The 14952-nt window shown below is 38.7% G+C and overlaps 1 protein-coding gene across 2 annotated transcripts in view; it reads right to left on the minus strand.

Annotated features, from left to right (window-relative positions):
• Nucleotides 1-14952, minus strand: part of ARNT (aryl hydrocarbon receptor nuclear translocator) — a 56286-nt gene that overhangs the window by 2574 nt on the left and 38760 nt on the right. For both annotated transcript variants that reach the window (XM_080647562.1, XM_080647561.1), the window contains 11 exons: nucleotides 14164-14240; nucleotides 13346-13480; nucleotides 10855-10929; nucleotides 8540-8691; nucleotides 5177-5287; nucleotides 4956-5028; nucleotides 4678-4801; nucleotides 4385-4487; nucleotides 3854-4001; nucleotides 1224-1386; nucleotides 181-347 (listed from right to left, as the gene is read on the minus strand). In XM_080647562.1, coding sequence (XP_080503688.1) covers nucleotides 181-347; nucleotides 1224-1386; nucleotides 3854-4001; nucleotides 4385-4487; nucleotides 4678-4801; nucleotides 4956-5028; nucleotides 5177-5287; nucleotides 8540-8691; nucleotides 10855-10929; nucleotides 13346-13480; nucleotides 14164-14240 — 1328 coding nt within the window. The remainder of the gene's footprint in view (nucleotides 1-180; nucleotides 348-1223; nucleotides 1387-3853; nucleotides 4002-4384; nucleotides 4488-4677; nucleotides 4802-4955; nucleotides 5029-5176; nucleotides 5288-8539; nucleotides 8692-10854; nucleotides 10930-13345; nucleotides 13481-14163; nucleotides 14241-14952) is intronic.

Here is a 14952-nt window from a genome sequence, read left to right on the forward strand (position 1 = left end):
CTGGTTAAAGGCTGTGCAAACTAAATTCATAATCTTTCCTATTAATGACAATTATCCCTACATATCCCCACTGTCTTCTCCCACTCACACCCTAATACATGCATGCTTCCTTCTCTGTCTCTCCTCTGTTACCCTTTCTCTCCAAATTTCTGATTTTCTAAAGCCTTTTCATCCTCTCACCTGGAAGACTTCAGGCTGGCCAGGTTGCGGTGCTGATGGCTGTTGAACATGTTGCTCATTAGAACTTGAACGATGATGAGGCTGCTGGCCCTGCCAATGTGGCCAGACTCCCACACCCTCTGCTGTCCGTGTCTGGAATTGTCCTGCAGTCTGTCCAGTCTCAGGAGCTAGCGAGGAAGAATAAACTTCAATCTACTAATTCCATTAGAGAGGAAAATCTAGCACATAACTACATGCAAGTCATTAATTTTACCTAGAAACCTCTTGCCTTCCTTTCTGCCAATCAATGCCTCTTCTGTTTCAAAACCCAACCCAACTTATTTTTCTTCTCTAAGAAGCCGTTCCAAAGAGTCCTTTGCTCATTTTAGAATAAATTTGCATATTAAATTAATAATATTTTACATGCTTTTTGTTATAGATCTTTTTCATGTGGTTAGATTTTATTTACTAGAGGCCTGGTGCACAAAATTCGTGCACTGGGAAGGGGGGGTCCCCCCTCAGCCCGGCCTGCGCCTTCTCGCAGTTCTGGGAGCCCTTAGGGGATGTCCGACTGACGGTAGCCGTGAACCCGGCTTCACTGACCACCAGGGGACAGCTCCTGCATTGAGTGTCTGTCCCCTGGTGGTCAGTGCGCATCATAGCAACCGGCTGTTCCGCCGTTCAGTCAATTTGCATGTTAGCCTTTTATTGCATAGGGTTTACTTTTATTGATTTCAGAGAGGAAGGGACAGGGAGAGATAGAAACATCAATAATGAGAGAGAATCACTGATAGGCTGCCTCTTGCATGACCCCTATTGGGTACTGAGCCGACAACCTGGGTATGTGTCCTTGACCAGAATCAAACCTGGGACCCTTCAGTCTGCAGGCCAACACTCAACCCATTGAGCCAAACTGGCCAGGGCCATGTGGCTAGGTTTTAAATAGCAAATACCTTGCATTTTCTCATAATCAGCTCAGTGCACAGCAAACCATCTTAACCTCCAAATCCTTTCTCTTTAGTGATGTGATTTTTCCTTTTATCCATCTTCTGGACTGAACTCACCAAAGTTGGATCCACGACTGGTGAGAGTAGGGTAAGCAGCAGCACCAGGCGATGCAGTGGAAGCACCAGGGACGGACATGGGACTAAAGGAAGATGGAGTCTGAAAGTTGCCCACACCAAATTGGGAAGAACGAGTCTTGCCTGTAGCCTGGGTGGCCACCTCCTAAGAGAGAGAAAGGAAGAGAACAATAAGTGGAACATTAAGATTATTGCACATACCATTCCTATGAGAGTCAACGCTCTCTGTCAATCACTGGATTCTTTTGAGCGAAACTCAGCAATTTCCTAATGCATATTTCTTCCAATTAATCCCCAATCTCTCTTGACACTATCTTTAGGCAACTGTGAAAAGTGCAAAAAAAAATGAACTACAAAATTAATAAAAGTATGCATTTAGAGTTGTGAAAATTAAATAAAAATGATTTATACAAAAGCATTTTATAAATTGTAACGTTATATAAAAATGGAGGCATTAATAACACTATGTTGTGTGTGTGTATATATATATATATAAAAACACTTTGCATCATTTTATTTTTCAGTCTGTATCACATTCATTTGTTTCTAATGATGTCCTTTTTTTTAGTAACTAGCATTTTTCTCACCATAACAGTAATGTATATGCACTATGGAATATTTGCAAAGTGAAGAAAATACTTTTTAAAAATTAATCACAATTCTACCACCAAAGACATATGGTGGATAATTTCTTCCAGTTTTTATTTTCCTATGCATTTTTTTATACAATTGAGATCACATTGTATAATAATAATTCTGGAGCCTACCTTTGGTTTTAGCTTTTTAAATTTAAAATATTATCATTTATATTTATATTATATAACATATAAAGAATATTATAGCCCTAACTGGTTTGGCTCAGTGGATAGAGCGTCAGCCTGCGGACTAAAGGGTCCCAGGTTCGATTCCGGTCAAGGGCATGTACCTGGGTTGCGGGCACATCCCCAGTAGGGGGCGTGCAGGAGGCAGCTGATCGATGTCTCTCTCTCATCGATGTTTCTAACTTTCTATCCCTCTCTGTAAAAAATCAATAAAATATATTTTAAAAAAAAAGAATATTATATATTACTAATATAAGTATATATGAACTTATGAAAGGATATTAGCTTTAGCTTAACATATTATACTAGAGGCCCAGTGCATGGATGGATTCGTGCACTGGTGGGGTCCCTTGACCTGGCCTACGGGGATCAGGCTGAAACCGGCTCTCTGACATCCCCCAAGGGGTCTGGATTGTGAGAGGGTGCAGGCCAGACTGAGGGACCCCACCAGTGCACGATCGGGGTGGGGAGGGATCGCGGGAGGGCTCCCGGGAGTGTCTGGCCCATCTCACTTCCAAGTCCCAATTAGGGCTGATCGGGACCATCTCGCCCTGTCCCGATTGGGGCTGATAAGGGCCAGCTGGCCGGGGAGGGCCCGCGGGAGGGCTCCAGGGCATGTCTGGCCCATCTCGCCCAATCCCAATTGGGGCCGATCGGGGTCATCTTGCCCAGTCCCGATTGGGGCTGATAAGGGCCAGCCGGGCAGGGAGGGATCGCGGGAGGTTGGCCAGCCAGGGTGTGTCCAGCCCGTCTCACCCAGTCCTGATCTGCCAGACCCCAGCAGCAAGCTAACCTACCGGTCAGAGCATCTGCCCCTGGTGGTCAGTGCTCATCACAGCGACTGGTCGAACAGTTGAAACTTAGCATATTAGGCTTTTATTATATAGGATATACATATAGAGTATATAGGGACTTTTCAACACTTTTTTTTTGTAAATAGACATCCCTGTGTCTAAATTCATAATTAATTTTCTCCTTTGTTCCTGTATTTTGTAGTCCTAAACGAAGTGGAAGCCTCTTAGAATTTACTTCAGCCCTAGTGGATTTGGCTTAGTGGATAGAGCGTCAGCCTGTTGACTGAAGGGTCCCAGGTTCAATTCTGGTCAAGGGTATATGCCGGGGTTGTGGGCTCAATCCCCAGTAGGGGGGTATGCAGGAGGCAGCTGATCAATGATTCTCTCTCATTATTGATGTTTCTATTTTTCTCTCCCTCTCCTTCCCTCTCTAAAATCAATAAAAAGTATATGTATTTTAAAAATCTTAGAAAAAAAAAGAATTTACTCCAAAACACATTTGAAAATCTGTTCAAGATGTTTTATGTGAGCAATTCTGATTTATTTATTTTTAAAAATATATATATTTTATTGATTTTTTTACAGAGAGGAAGGGAGAGGGATAGAGAGTTAGAAACATCGATGAGAGAGAAACATCAATCAGCTACCTCCTGCACACCCCCTACTGGGGATGTGCCCACAACCAAGGTACATGCCCTTGCCTGGAATCGAACCTGGGACCCTTCACTCCACAGGCCAATGCTCTATTCTCTGAGCCAAACCAGTTAGGGCAGCAATTCTGATTTAAAGTGGGTATGTAAACACCACAGACTCTGAGTTTTAGATTATCCATGGTTTTTAATTATCTAGTTGATCCCAACCAAGATAAAAATTGGAAGGTAGGTGGTGGGGGTTGAGGAAAAGGAGCCTAAGATAAACAACAATAACTTTACATATGGAAAAAAGCCTAAACAAACAAACAAAAAACAATATCCAGGGGACAGGTAAGAAACTTTACCTGGGCAGAGAAGCCTGGGCGGGTACTAGGGGTCCAAGTTGGGGCTGCTCCCTGGGTGGGGTTGGAGTGGCGGGAAATCTGGGCCAACATTTGTCCTGCAGAAGCTGATGGCTGAACGATGGTTACAGGAGGTGCCAGACCACTATTTCTAGGCGTGAACAAATAGTTAAGGTAAAGGATTAAAAGGATGGGTTTATCACAGAATCTAGGAATCACAGGACAATCTAGTGCTATTCTCAGATTCCCTTGACTTCCTGGGGGTTAAGGAAAACTTGATTAAAAAATGTGGAAAAGATCAGAAAGACTGACAGTCACACACTGATCAGGACACACAGAGATAGAACCTAGAACATGGCAACAGGCAAAGTGCAAAGACACAGGAGGAAGAAAAGCAGCTTGCCTCATCCTAGGCCCTGTAAGTTCCACTGCTTTGTCTGAAATAACCAGAGAAAGCTAGGGAAGAATAAAACTTGGACTCAGCAAATGAATCCATCAGTTGCCCTTAAAGCAATACACACATATGGGGCTCACCTGAAATTCTCTGCCAGCCGGGGGGTAGGAGGGAATGTGTTGCCCTGGGAGAATAGCTGTTGGGTGGCAGGGACAGTGCTGGAAGAGATGCCTTTACTCTGATCTGTGGACCAAAAGGAGTGGGGGGAGGGCAGTCAAGGGGCTGTACTATAGTAGTTCAGCAAGTTCCTATTTACTCATGAGGTATTATGACTAAGAGGGAATATGTTGGAAGACTACTGATTGGGCAGCAGCAGGCCCATCAGTAAGTGATCAAAATGGGAATTTAAAAGGAGAATGAGTAAGAAACATACCTGCATTGATGTTGGAATAGATTTCTGAAAATCTTGGATCTCTATCCTGGGCAAACAGACCATCTGACTTCTCAAGGGGCTTGCTATGTTCTGGCCCTGTGGTTGTCACAGGCTGAACAGAAACCTGTGGAATACAATGATAAAAATAACCATGAAAGGTTTAACATGACAATTCAATAACCCTAAAATTCACATAGATACATTTATACTCTAACTGGCACTGGGAGACATTTCTTTAAAAAACGTTCACAGTCCTTCTTCAAAAAAGAAACACTAACCTGGGAATGATTGTAGCTGGCCAGTCCATCTCTTCCTGGTACTACGTCCAGTTCTGTTTGTTGTTGCTGCTGCCTATATGTTAAAGCCAGTGAGGAGAGAAATTGGGGGAAAATTTTTTTTAAAGAATCTGGGGAAAAGGCTTAACAAAATAAAAAAATGGGATTGCAGACGGCCCTGGACTAGTCACTGCTCAATAAATGATTCTTCCACCATTTCTCACCTGGGTGCCAGCTGCCCTGAGCCCATCTCCAGGGATAAATTAGCTGTGGGACCTAGCTGTGGCCTCTGAATTGTGTTCGACAGTGTAGGCCGTGGTTCCTGGCTGGAATTCCTGGGAAAATGGAGAGAAGGTAAAACTGAGAAAAAAATATATCTAACACTGCTTGTGCATAAAGCTCTACATATTCACTTGTAGGTGGGGTGATCCCTAATAAATTCCCTTTCAAGTTCAATCCTAAAGGCAACCTATGACCTCAGATTCAACAAATAATTCACACTATGGACAACATGGCACAAAGAGAAACTATGTTCTATGGCACATGGGTTCTTCTTGTTTGGGTTCTAACTCTTCCTAGGTATTCAGTACCTAGTTGTGTGGATATGCACGTATATACATATAGTGTTTTAAAAAGCCTAAGTGAAAAACTGAAAGTACATATACTGAAACATAAAAAGGATTATTTCTGGCCCGGCCGATGATGTTGCTCAGTGGTTGAGCGTCAACCTATAAATCAGTAGATCATGGTTCAATTCCTGGTCAGGGCACATATCAAATAAAAATACATTTTTTTTTTTTAAAAAAAAAGGACTATTTCTGGATAGCGAAATTTTTTTACTTTCTCTAATAGTTTTCAATACTTTCCAAATTTTCTATAAAGAGTATTTATTTTAAAACATTAATAATTAATTAAAATTAATTGTGGTGGGGAAAACTCTATGTAAAAATGGGGGAAGCCATTATTTCCAGAAAAAAGTTCCTAAAAAGATTTCAAATTTTAAACAAAATGAAAACACAAAACAATAGTTGTTCTGTTATATAAAGATGCAAAAACAAAATAAACAAAAATCTACAATGACCATGACCATATGTACCTGAGTTCTAAGTTAATAAAAATTTCTAACTCAATCCATTATACTAAGTTAATTTAACAGAGAATTAAACTTTACAAGCCCTAACAATTGAATTGGAGAATACAGACTCAATGTCATCACCAGGTGCTAGTCATACTGCTAATCCTATTTAATCCTATCTAATAAAGAGGGAATATGCTAATTGACCATCACTCCGTCACAAGATGGCTGCACCCACAGCTGAGGCCAAGTTCCCTTAAGGAGCCTTAACGAGCAATCAGCAGGGACCTGAGGCTACGCCCTCCCCTGCCCCCAAGGGGCTTGACAGAGAACCTCAGGCTCTGCCCCCCCGACCCGGCAGGGCTTGACAGGGGACCTCAGGCCATGCCCCCCGCCCTGGCATCAGGCTGGGGGACCTCAGACAGCGCCTCCTGCCTTGGCACCAGGCTGGGGGACCTCAGGCTGTGCCCCCCATCCGGCAGGGCTTGACAGGAGACCTCAAGGTGCGCTTCCTGTCCTGGTGCTGGGCTAGGGGACCTCAGGCTGCTCCCCCCACCCCAGCACCAGGCTGGTGGACCTCAGGCTGTGCCCCCCACCCAGCGGGGCTTGACGGGGGACCTCAAGTTGCACCCTCAGTGCTGGGTCGGGGGACCTCAGGCCATGCCCCCCACCCAGCAGGGCTTGACAGGAGATCTCAGGCCATGTCCCCCCCCTCAACGCCCCCCAGCGGGAATTGACGGAGTACCTCAGGCCACGCCCCCATCCTGGCGCCGGGCCAGAGGACCTGAGGCTATGCCCCCTGCCTGGCAGGGCTTGACAAGGGTGGAACTAGGTCTGGATCTAGCCCAGTGGGGTGGGGGGCCAGCTGGGTCTGGGTCTCATGCAATTTTGAGGTGCATGTGGGTGGGTGGGGACTTGACTCTGGGTCCCATGGTGAGCCCCAGACTCGGACAGGAGGAAGGTTTTCATATATATTTTACTAATTTTCTTTCGTCTCTGACACTTCTATTATAGAGAAAGGGCAAATAGCAATATTAAATTATTTCCTCTAATTAATCCCCTTTTAATATGCACGAATTTCATGCATTGGGTCACTAGTTATAAAAAAATAACTAGTTATTATATAAACTAGTTATTTATAAAAAATAACTAGTTATTTAGTTATTATAAAATCAGATCTTCAAGAGGTGGACTCAAAGCCAATTCTACACAGAGAGACTAAATGAAAAAGAAGTAACTTTACACCTGCTAGGATAAGTATAATTTAAAAAAAGGACAGCAAGAATGTGGAGAAACTGCAATCCTCATACATTGCTGACAGGAACATAAAATGGGAGTGCAGCTCTGGAAAGCAGCTCCTCAAAAGATTAAACACAGAGTTACCATATGACCCAGCAATTCCATTCCTAGGTGTATAGCCATGAGAATAAAAACATACCCACACAAAAACTAGTACACAAATGTTCGTAGCAGTATTCTTAATAGCCAAAAAGTGGAAACAACTCAATGTCCATCAACCAATGAATGAATAAACAAAATGTGGCATATCCATACAAAAGTCTATTTGGCAATAAAAAGAAATGAAGTACTGATACATGCTATAACATGGATGACCTTAAAACATTATAGTAAGTGAAAGAGGCTAGTCACAAAGGAACCACATATTGTATGATTCCATTTATATGAACTGTCTAGCTAGAATAGGTAAATTTATAGAGACAGAGTAGATTATTTGCATAGGACTTGGAGGGGTGACTTAACAAATACAGGATTTCTTTTAGGATAGATGACATTAGATTGTGGTAATAGCTGAACAATCCCGTGACATACTTTAAAAATATGTATACTTTAAACAGGTGAACTGTATGGTATGTGAAATCCATCTCAATCAAAATTTTTGTGTGTGTGTATATTTAACAAAGAAGGAAGGCTCAAACAGAAAGAAATCAAGGAATAAAGGAGAACAGAGGCTAACAAAAGAGTGGATGGAGCCATGCTCTAAAGCAAACTATGGTCCCTGGGGCAAATGCAGTCCATTGCATTTTTGGAAATAATGGTTTGGTGGAAGATAGATATCTTTGCTCATTTTATTCGTCTAGGACTATTTTTATGCTATAACAACAGAGTTCAGTAGTTGCAATAGCAACTGTATGCCCCACAAAGCCTTTAAAATATTTACTATCTGGCCTTTTATAGAAAGTCTTCAGATATCTGCTGTAGAGAAAAATTCTGCCAGACTAGAGCAATGAAATGGGGTATACAACAAAATCCTTTCTAGAGAGGATTGAAACGAAATTGAAATACAAACCTTTCACATCTCAGAACCTCGTCTCTAATCTATTGCTTATTAAAATCTTATTCTACCTGGATGAACTACCCAAACTGTAAGAAGTTGGAAGATGAGGAACTTCAAACTAATGCTACTGACTACTACAAAAGTAGAAGAGAAGGAGGTAAGCAGATGTGGCCCAGGAGAAATCCCAACATTCGAAAAGGCCTTTATGGTACATACTTCACATTGGTGTTGGTACAGATGATGTACTCAATTTCATCTGAGTAAGGGTTCTGGAAAGTAAAGGAGCTGGTTCTCATCCAGAGCCACTCTCGGTTCTTAGATCGGAACCGGAACATGACAGACAGCACCTGGCCTTTTAATTTCACCACCTGAAAAAGTTTTCATGCTATCAGTGAAACCCACAAAAATTATCCTTAGAAAATTAAAAAATAAAATTCCCACTCTATAACCCTAAGATTCCTATGTCACTGTCTCTTTCAATGTTACAAATAAAACAGTATGAGGAGTGAAAACTAAGTGACTAAATAATTAGGAGATATATTTATCATATTTCTTCCCAGAATCTCAGAACTACCTGACCTCTTTAGTCAAAGTAAAAAAGGAATAACAATTCTTTCCAGGAAAGACAGACTATGTTTCCACACTTCCCTTGGAAAGTCCCTTAAAGATAATGCTGATCTAGCTTTACAAGTCTAAACTAGAAATTTATAAGTTTAATAACACTGAATATAGCTTATGCATTGCTCCTTAATCCTCGCTTTCCCCCAAAACCTAAGCATTTCTGTTCTCACAGCACCCATGAAGGTTTCTATAAATTAAACAAAATTGGTTTTAGTTCTTATTTTGCTTTAGTTTTGCAAAAGAAACTAATTTTAGATTATTTTAGCTTCTACTCTAAAAGGAAATAATCTTTTGTTCTCATTCTCTAACAATAAAAAAGTAATATTAGCAGTAATATTTATTTTATAGTTTCTATATGTCAACCACTAGGTTTTGTGCTTTTTCTTTTAAAAACACATCATTCACCTAACATGATAAAAAAATGTAATGTAAATATTTGCATTTAAACAATAGTAAGTAGCTTTTAAAACTTAAATGTATTCACTGTATAATATATATAAAATGAACATAATTACGTTTGTACACAAACTAAGTACTGGTTCTGAAAACCTGCTTATTGCTGTACATATCTATTCCAATGACGTATAAGCCCAGTACTTCAAAATATCTACACTTAAAATTTTTTTTTAAATAAATGATAACATTTATGTTTCGGCTGATGAATGCGACAGTATCTGCTGATCTTACAAACTGACTGAAAAATAAGTATAGCGGAAAATGGGACATACTTAATTTAGCAATAATAAAATAGCACATTTTAAATATATGTCTAAAACTTTTACAAATCAAGTGTGAAACAAAGCACTGAAATAACCAAAATGAGGAAAATAAAGAAAAAGAAGCTTCACTGGAAATAATAACTAAATTAATGCACTGGAAAAAAAAATACGTCCATCTAGATTTAAGAAACATCAAAATCTGGAAAGCAGTAACTAAGTAAGCAGCTGTAGACTGCCCATTAAAAAGCACCTTTACTTACATATTCTAAAACCATAGCAACAACTGATGTCAGAATAATAACCTTGAGATTATGGAGTGTCTATCTGGGCCATTAAAGCTATTTTGAAATAAACATTTTCCAAAAGTGATAAAATGATACTCTGTGGCCAAAAACGTCAGAATGATAAATTTCATGCATTTAAAATATACTGTACAATATGTTCTCACACTACTGAAAGTTCGTATCTTTAGCTATGAATAATTTCCACACAAGTCAGACTAGGTTTTGAGACTAGACATACATGGAATGTGATCTTTCTGTGAGCTGCAGCCGAGTGGATGGAACTGGTAATGCTGAGTACTCGGGAGACAGACTTTTTACTGCCAATGTCTGATTTCCTCCAGAAGTTGGGTTATGTGCTTTACTGCATTATCTTATTTAACCTTCCCAACAACCCTCTGAATTTAAGTACTACTATCATACCTATTGTATCAATGAGGACACTACTAAGGCATAAAGAGAAAAATTAACTAGTCTGGTATAAAGTAAGAACTACTACCTAATTCACCTGATATTTTCAGGATATAGGGCCTGAAAATTACAATTAAAGAGTCCGCTTACAATTAAGAGTTAACTATTTAAGAACTATAAAATGCATTTTTCTAATACTATCCACAGTTCAGTAAGGCACAGAATATTTTACATACTTTAAAGAGTCCCTTGGATGCAGCTAGTTAGATTCAAGATAGTCAGTAGCCAAAGCCAAACTAAAATATTTTGGACATTATTCACAGTTTCAAAGATTGGTCTTTTTCTGTTCCTTAAAAATACAGGTTAAGTACTATAGAATGTAAAACTGTAGTGCCTATCACAATACTCAATCAGTAGTCAATAAATATTTGTGGAATGAATGTGATAAAAGATATTAGATAAAAATTTTACTCAGACCCAAACCAGGAAAAAAAGTTACCTGTTGGAAGCTGTCTCTTAGAAGCTGCTGGTCTTCAGGATGACAGAATTCTACAATATTCTTTCCTAAAAGTTCCTAAAAGGGGAAAAAGAAGAATAAGATCAACACTTTTATGAGCATCTAACTTTCCTGGCCCATTACCGGGAGGGGTGGGGGGGTGGATTTTATTTCTCCTGTCTTTATCCTAGGATTATTGATAAGTGTGGAAGGGAGAAAAGAAAAAACAACAGATGGAATCTGCTAAACTGGCCTCTGGAGCATTTTCCTTTCAGAGCATTGTATGTTTATTGTAACTACATTTTTTATAGATTAGAGGTTATAATTTACCTATATAATTCACTCATTCTTAGTGTACAATTTCCTAGCCAACCATTAATCTGCTTTCTGCTTTTTTAGTTTTGCCTTTTCTAGAAATTTCATATAAATTAAATCATACAATATAGGTAATCTTTTATGTCTGGCTTCTTTCATTGAACATAGTTTTGAAGTTCATCTATGTTACTGTAATAATATATTCCTTTTCATTGCTCAGCAGCATTCTAACATGGATATACCACAGTTTGAGAATCCATTCACTAGTTAATGGATATTTAAATTGTTTCATGTTTTGGCTATTATGAATAATAGAGCTATGAATAGCTGTGTATAAATATGTGTGAAACAATATTTTCATTTCTCTTGGGTAAATACTAGGGAGAATTGCTGGGTTATGAGATAAGCGTATGTTTAACTTTTTAAGAAACTGCCAAAATGTTTTTCCGAAATGGCTATACCATTTTACATGTCTGCCAACAATGTATGATGGTTCCAGTTTCTCCACATTCTTGCCAATACATAAAAAAATTTTTTTTAAATTAAATTTCTTAAATGAGGTAACACGGAGGACACTTCCTAATTATAGTTATTCTAGTGGACATGCAGTGGTATCTCACTGTGGTTTTAATTTGCACTTAACTAATGACTAATGATGATAAATATCATTTTACATGGCATTTATATTTCTTCTTTAATGAAATGTCCATTCAAATTACTGGCTGTCTTAATGAGTTATAAGATTTCTTTATATAGTCTGGATACGAATCCTTTTTCAGACATATAATTTGCAAATTTTCTCCCAGTTTTTGGCTGGTCTTTTCATTTTCTTTTTTTATTGGTTTGAGAGGAAGAGAGGAAGGGTGGGAGAGAGAGGAAGACAGAGACAGAGAGAAACAGAGAAAGAGAGACAGACAGACAGACGTTGATTTGTTGTTCCACTTATTTATGCATTCATTGGTTGATTCCTGTATGTGCCCTGACCAGGGATCAAACCAGCAACTTCGGCATATCAGGACAAAGCTACAACCAACTGAGCTACCCAGCCAGGGCTTTCAATTTCTTAATGATGTCCTTTTAAGAGGGCAAATTTTAAATTTGATGAGGGCAAATTTATCCATTTCTTTTGTAAATCATGTTTTTAGTGTCATATAAGAATCATGTTTAACTCAAGATCCAAAGATTTTCTACTTTCTTCTAAAAATTTTATAAGAGTTTAAGTTTTGTGTGTGCTTTTTGCATATAGATATCCCAATTGATCCATTACCATTTGTTTAAAGATTTCTTTTCCCCATTGAATTCTCACAGCATCTTTGTTGAAAATTAGTTGACCATGTGAGAATAGACTCTATTTTGGTCTACTGATTTATGTACCTATCCTTATACTAATACCACACTGTCTTGATAACAATGACTTTGTAATAGTTGTCAAATCAGGTAGTGTAAATCCTTTGACTTTGTTCTTCTTTTTTAAGACCGCTTTTTCATCAACCTCTTCACACAGCCATAGCCAGAACTGCTTCCTAGCCACTATAGTTTTGAATGTTTATATAATGACTTATTTCTCAACTGAGGTATAGTTACCTGGTATGCTGATTAACTCTAAATAAAATCATAATAACTTGTGGGTTACTACTATTCATCTAGGTGATTAGATGAATTACCAAAAGGTGGCCATTGCATTTAACTAATTAAAATTGGTACTTTTGCACCAATATCTGCATTAACATCATTAACCAAAATGTTTATATCTGGACCTGCTGCTCCCAAATGGCTTCAGAAGCCATATTTCTCTAGACCAGTGGTCAGCAAACTCATTAGTCAACAGAGCCAAATATAACAGTACAATGATTGAAATTTCTTTTGAGAGCCCAATTTTTTTAAACTTAAACTTCTTCTAACGCCACTTCTTCAGAATAGACTCGCCCAGGCCATGGTATTTTGTGCAAGAGCCACACTCAAGGGGCCAAAAAGCCGCATGTGGCTCGCGAGCCGCAGTTGCCGACCACTGCTCTAGACCGAATGATAACTTTTATAAGAAGCTGAGAATAAATTTAGCTCTGAGCTAGGGGCTGATATGTTTGCCTGTCTCTGGTATTACATCACTGAGTAATCTCAACAAAGCCAAGGGAAAACAAGAGACTAAAGTACCAGTGGTGTAATAGCTCCAGCTCCTCACCTGTGGTTGGTAGCCAACAGTAGCCACACAGCGGTGATCCACAAAAGTGAAGATTCCCTCAATGTTGTGTCGAGAGATAAACTCTGTTGGCTGACAAACATTACTCATGTCTGTACAGTTGGGAGAACTAGTTACCTGAAAGTAAAGAGACAAAATGAGATAAAATAGATGTATTTCCTACCACCTCATGGTCATTTACATAGACATGAAGCACCCAGTTTTAGGAATTCAAAACTTTCACACGTCATTCAGGAAGAAAAAAAATGATAATCACAATCAAAGAGCACATTGGCCCCATTCCCAAATATATACTCTTTAACAACTTTGTAAAAAAAAAAAAAAAAGAAAAATTCATTCAACCCAAAACCTCTTACCTTCATTTAGCTAGCCTGTGTTCATTATTCAGACTGGAAAGTTATAGTCCCAAGTAACCAAGACACTTATTTATTTTTATGAGAAGAATCAAAATAATTTCACTTCTCTCTTGTTAGTCACGTAATAATAAAAAAACTTAAATCTCTCTCTTTTTTGTATACAGGCAAAAGAAATTAGTTGAAAATAGAAAATTCAGCATTGTAAAGCTGAATATATGAAAAATAAAAGGAAAAACTCTCTCTCCCTCTCTCATCCTCTTCAGTTTTCGTTAAATCCAAGAGGAGCAATGTTAACTATGAATGCCATATTCCTTCAAATATGTGGATTTTTATAGAACTGTTCATTTGTATCAGAGAGTAAAAGAAAAATAACATGAACAAGTCCTAAAGGAGATTTCTTCTCATTGAAAAGGGATGATATAGATAAGGAAAATTCATACTTGCCTGCAGTCTGCCAATGGCCACTAGGCAAAACTTGCTTCCCTGGCCAGCCTCTGGGTCATCATCTGGGAGGGAGACACCTTTAGGAAGGTGAAATTAAAAGATTTTATAGGGATCTCAAACTCAACTGCCTTCTAAGTCAGATAGGTAAAGATTTAAAATACATGTAGGTCTGAAGAAGCTAGGTGTAAAACAATAAAGAGTGCCAAAAGATAAGATAAAGGTACTCATAAATACAGAAAAGAAACTGATGGCTGGGATGCAGGGATAAGCAAAAAAGGTGAAGGGGATTAAGAGTTACAAATTCCACCCAGCTGGTGTGGCTCAGTGGTTGAGTGTCAACCGATGATCCAAGAGGATACCAGTTGATTCCCAGTCAGGGCACATGCCTGGATTTCTGGCTTGATTCCCAGTAGGGGGCGTGGAGGAGGCAGTCAATTGATGTTCCTCTCTCACTGATGTTTCTGTCTATCTATCTATCCCTCTCTCTTTCTCTATAAAATAATCAATAAAAACATTTAAAAAATAATAATTTTTTAAAAAGAGATACAAATTCCAAGTTATAAAGTAAATGTCACGGAGATATACAGCACAGGGAATATAGTCAATAATATAATAACTTTGTACAGTGACAAATGGTTACTAGACCTATCAGGGTGATCACTTCATAAGGTATATAAACATCACATCTTTGGGTTGTACAACTGAAACTAACATAATATTTTGTGTCAACTATAATTTTTTAAAAATTTAAAAATTTAAAAACTGCAAAGGAAAAAGGTGCTTAATTTA

The sequence above is a fragment of the Plecotus auritus genome, assembly GCF_963455305.1.
Source record: "Plecotus auritus genome assembly, chromosome: 12".
Taxonomy (NCBI): Eukaryota; Metazoa; Chordata; class Mammalia; order Chiroptera; family Vespertilionidae; genus Plecotus; species Plecotus auritus.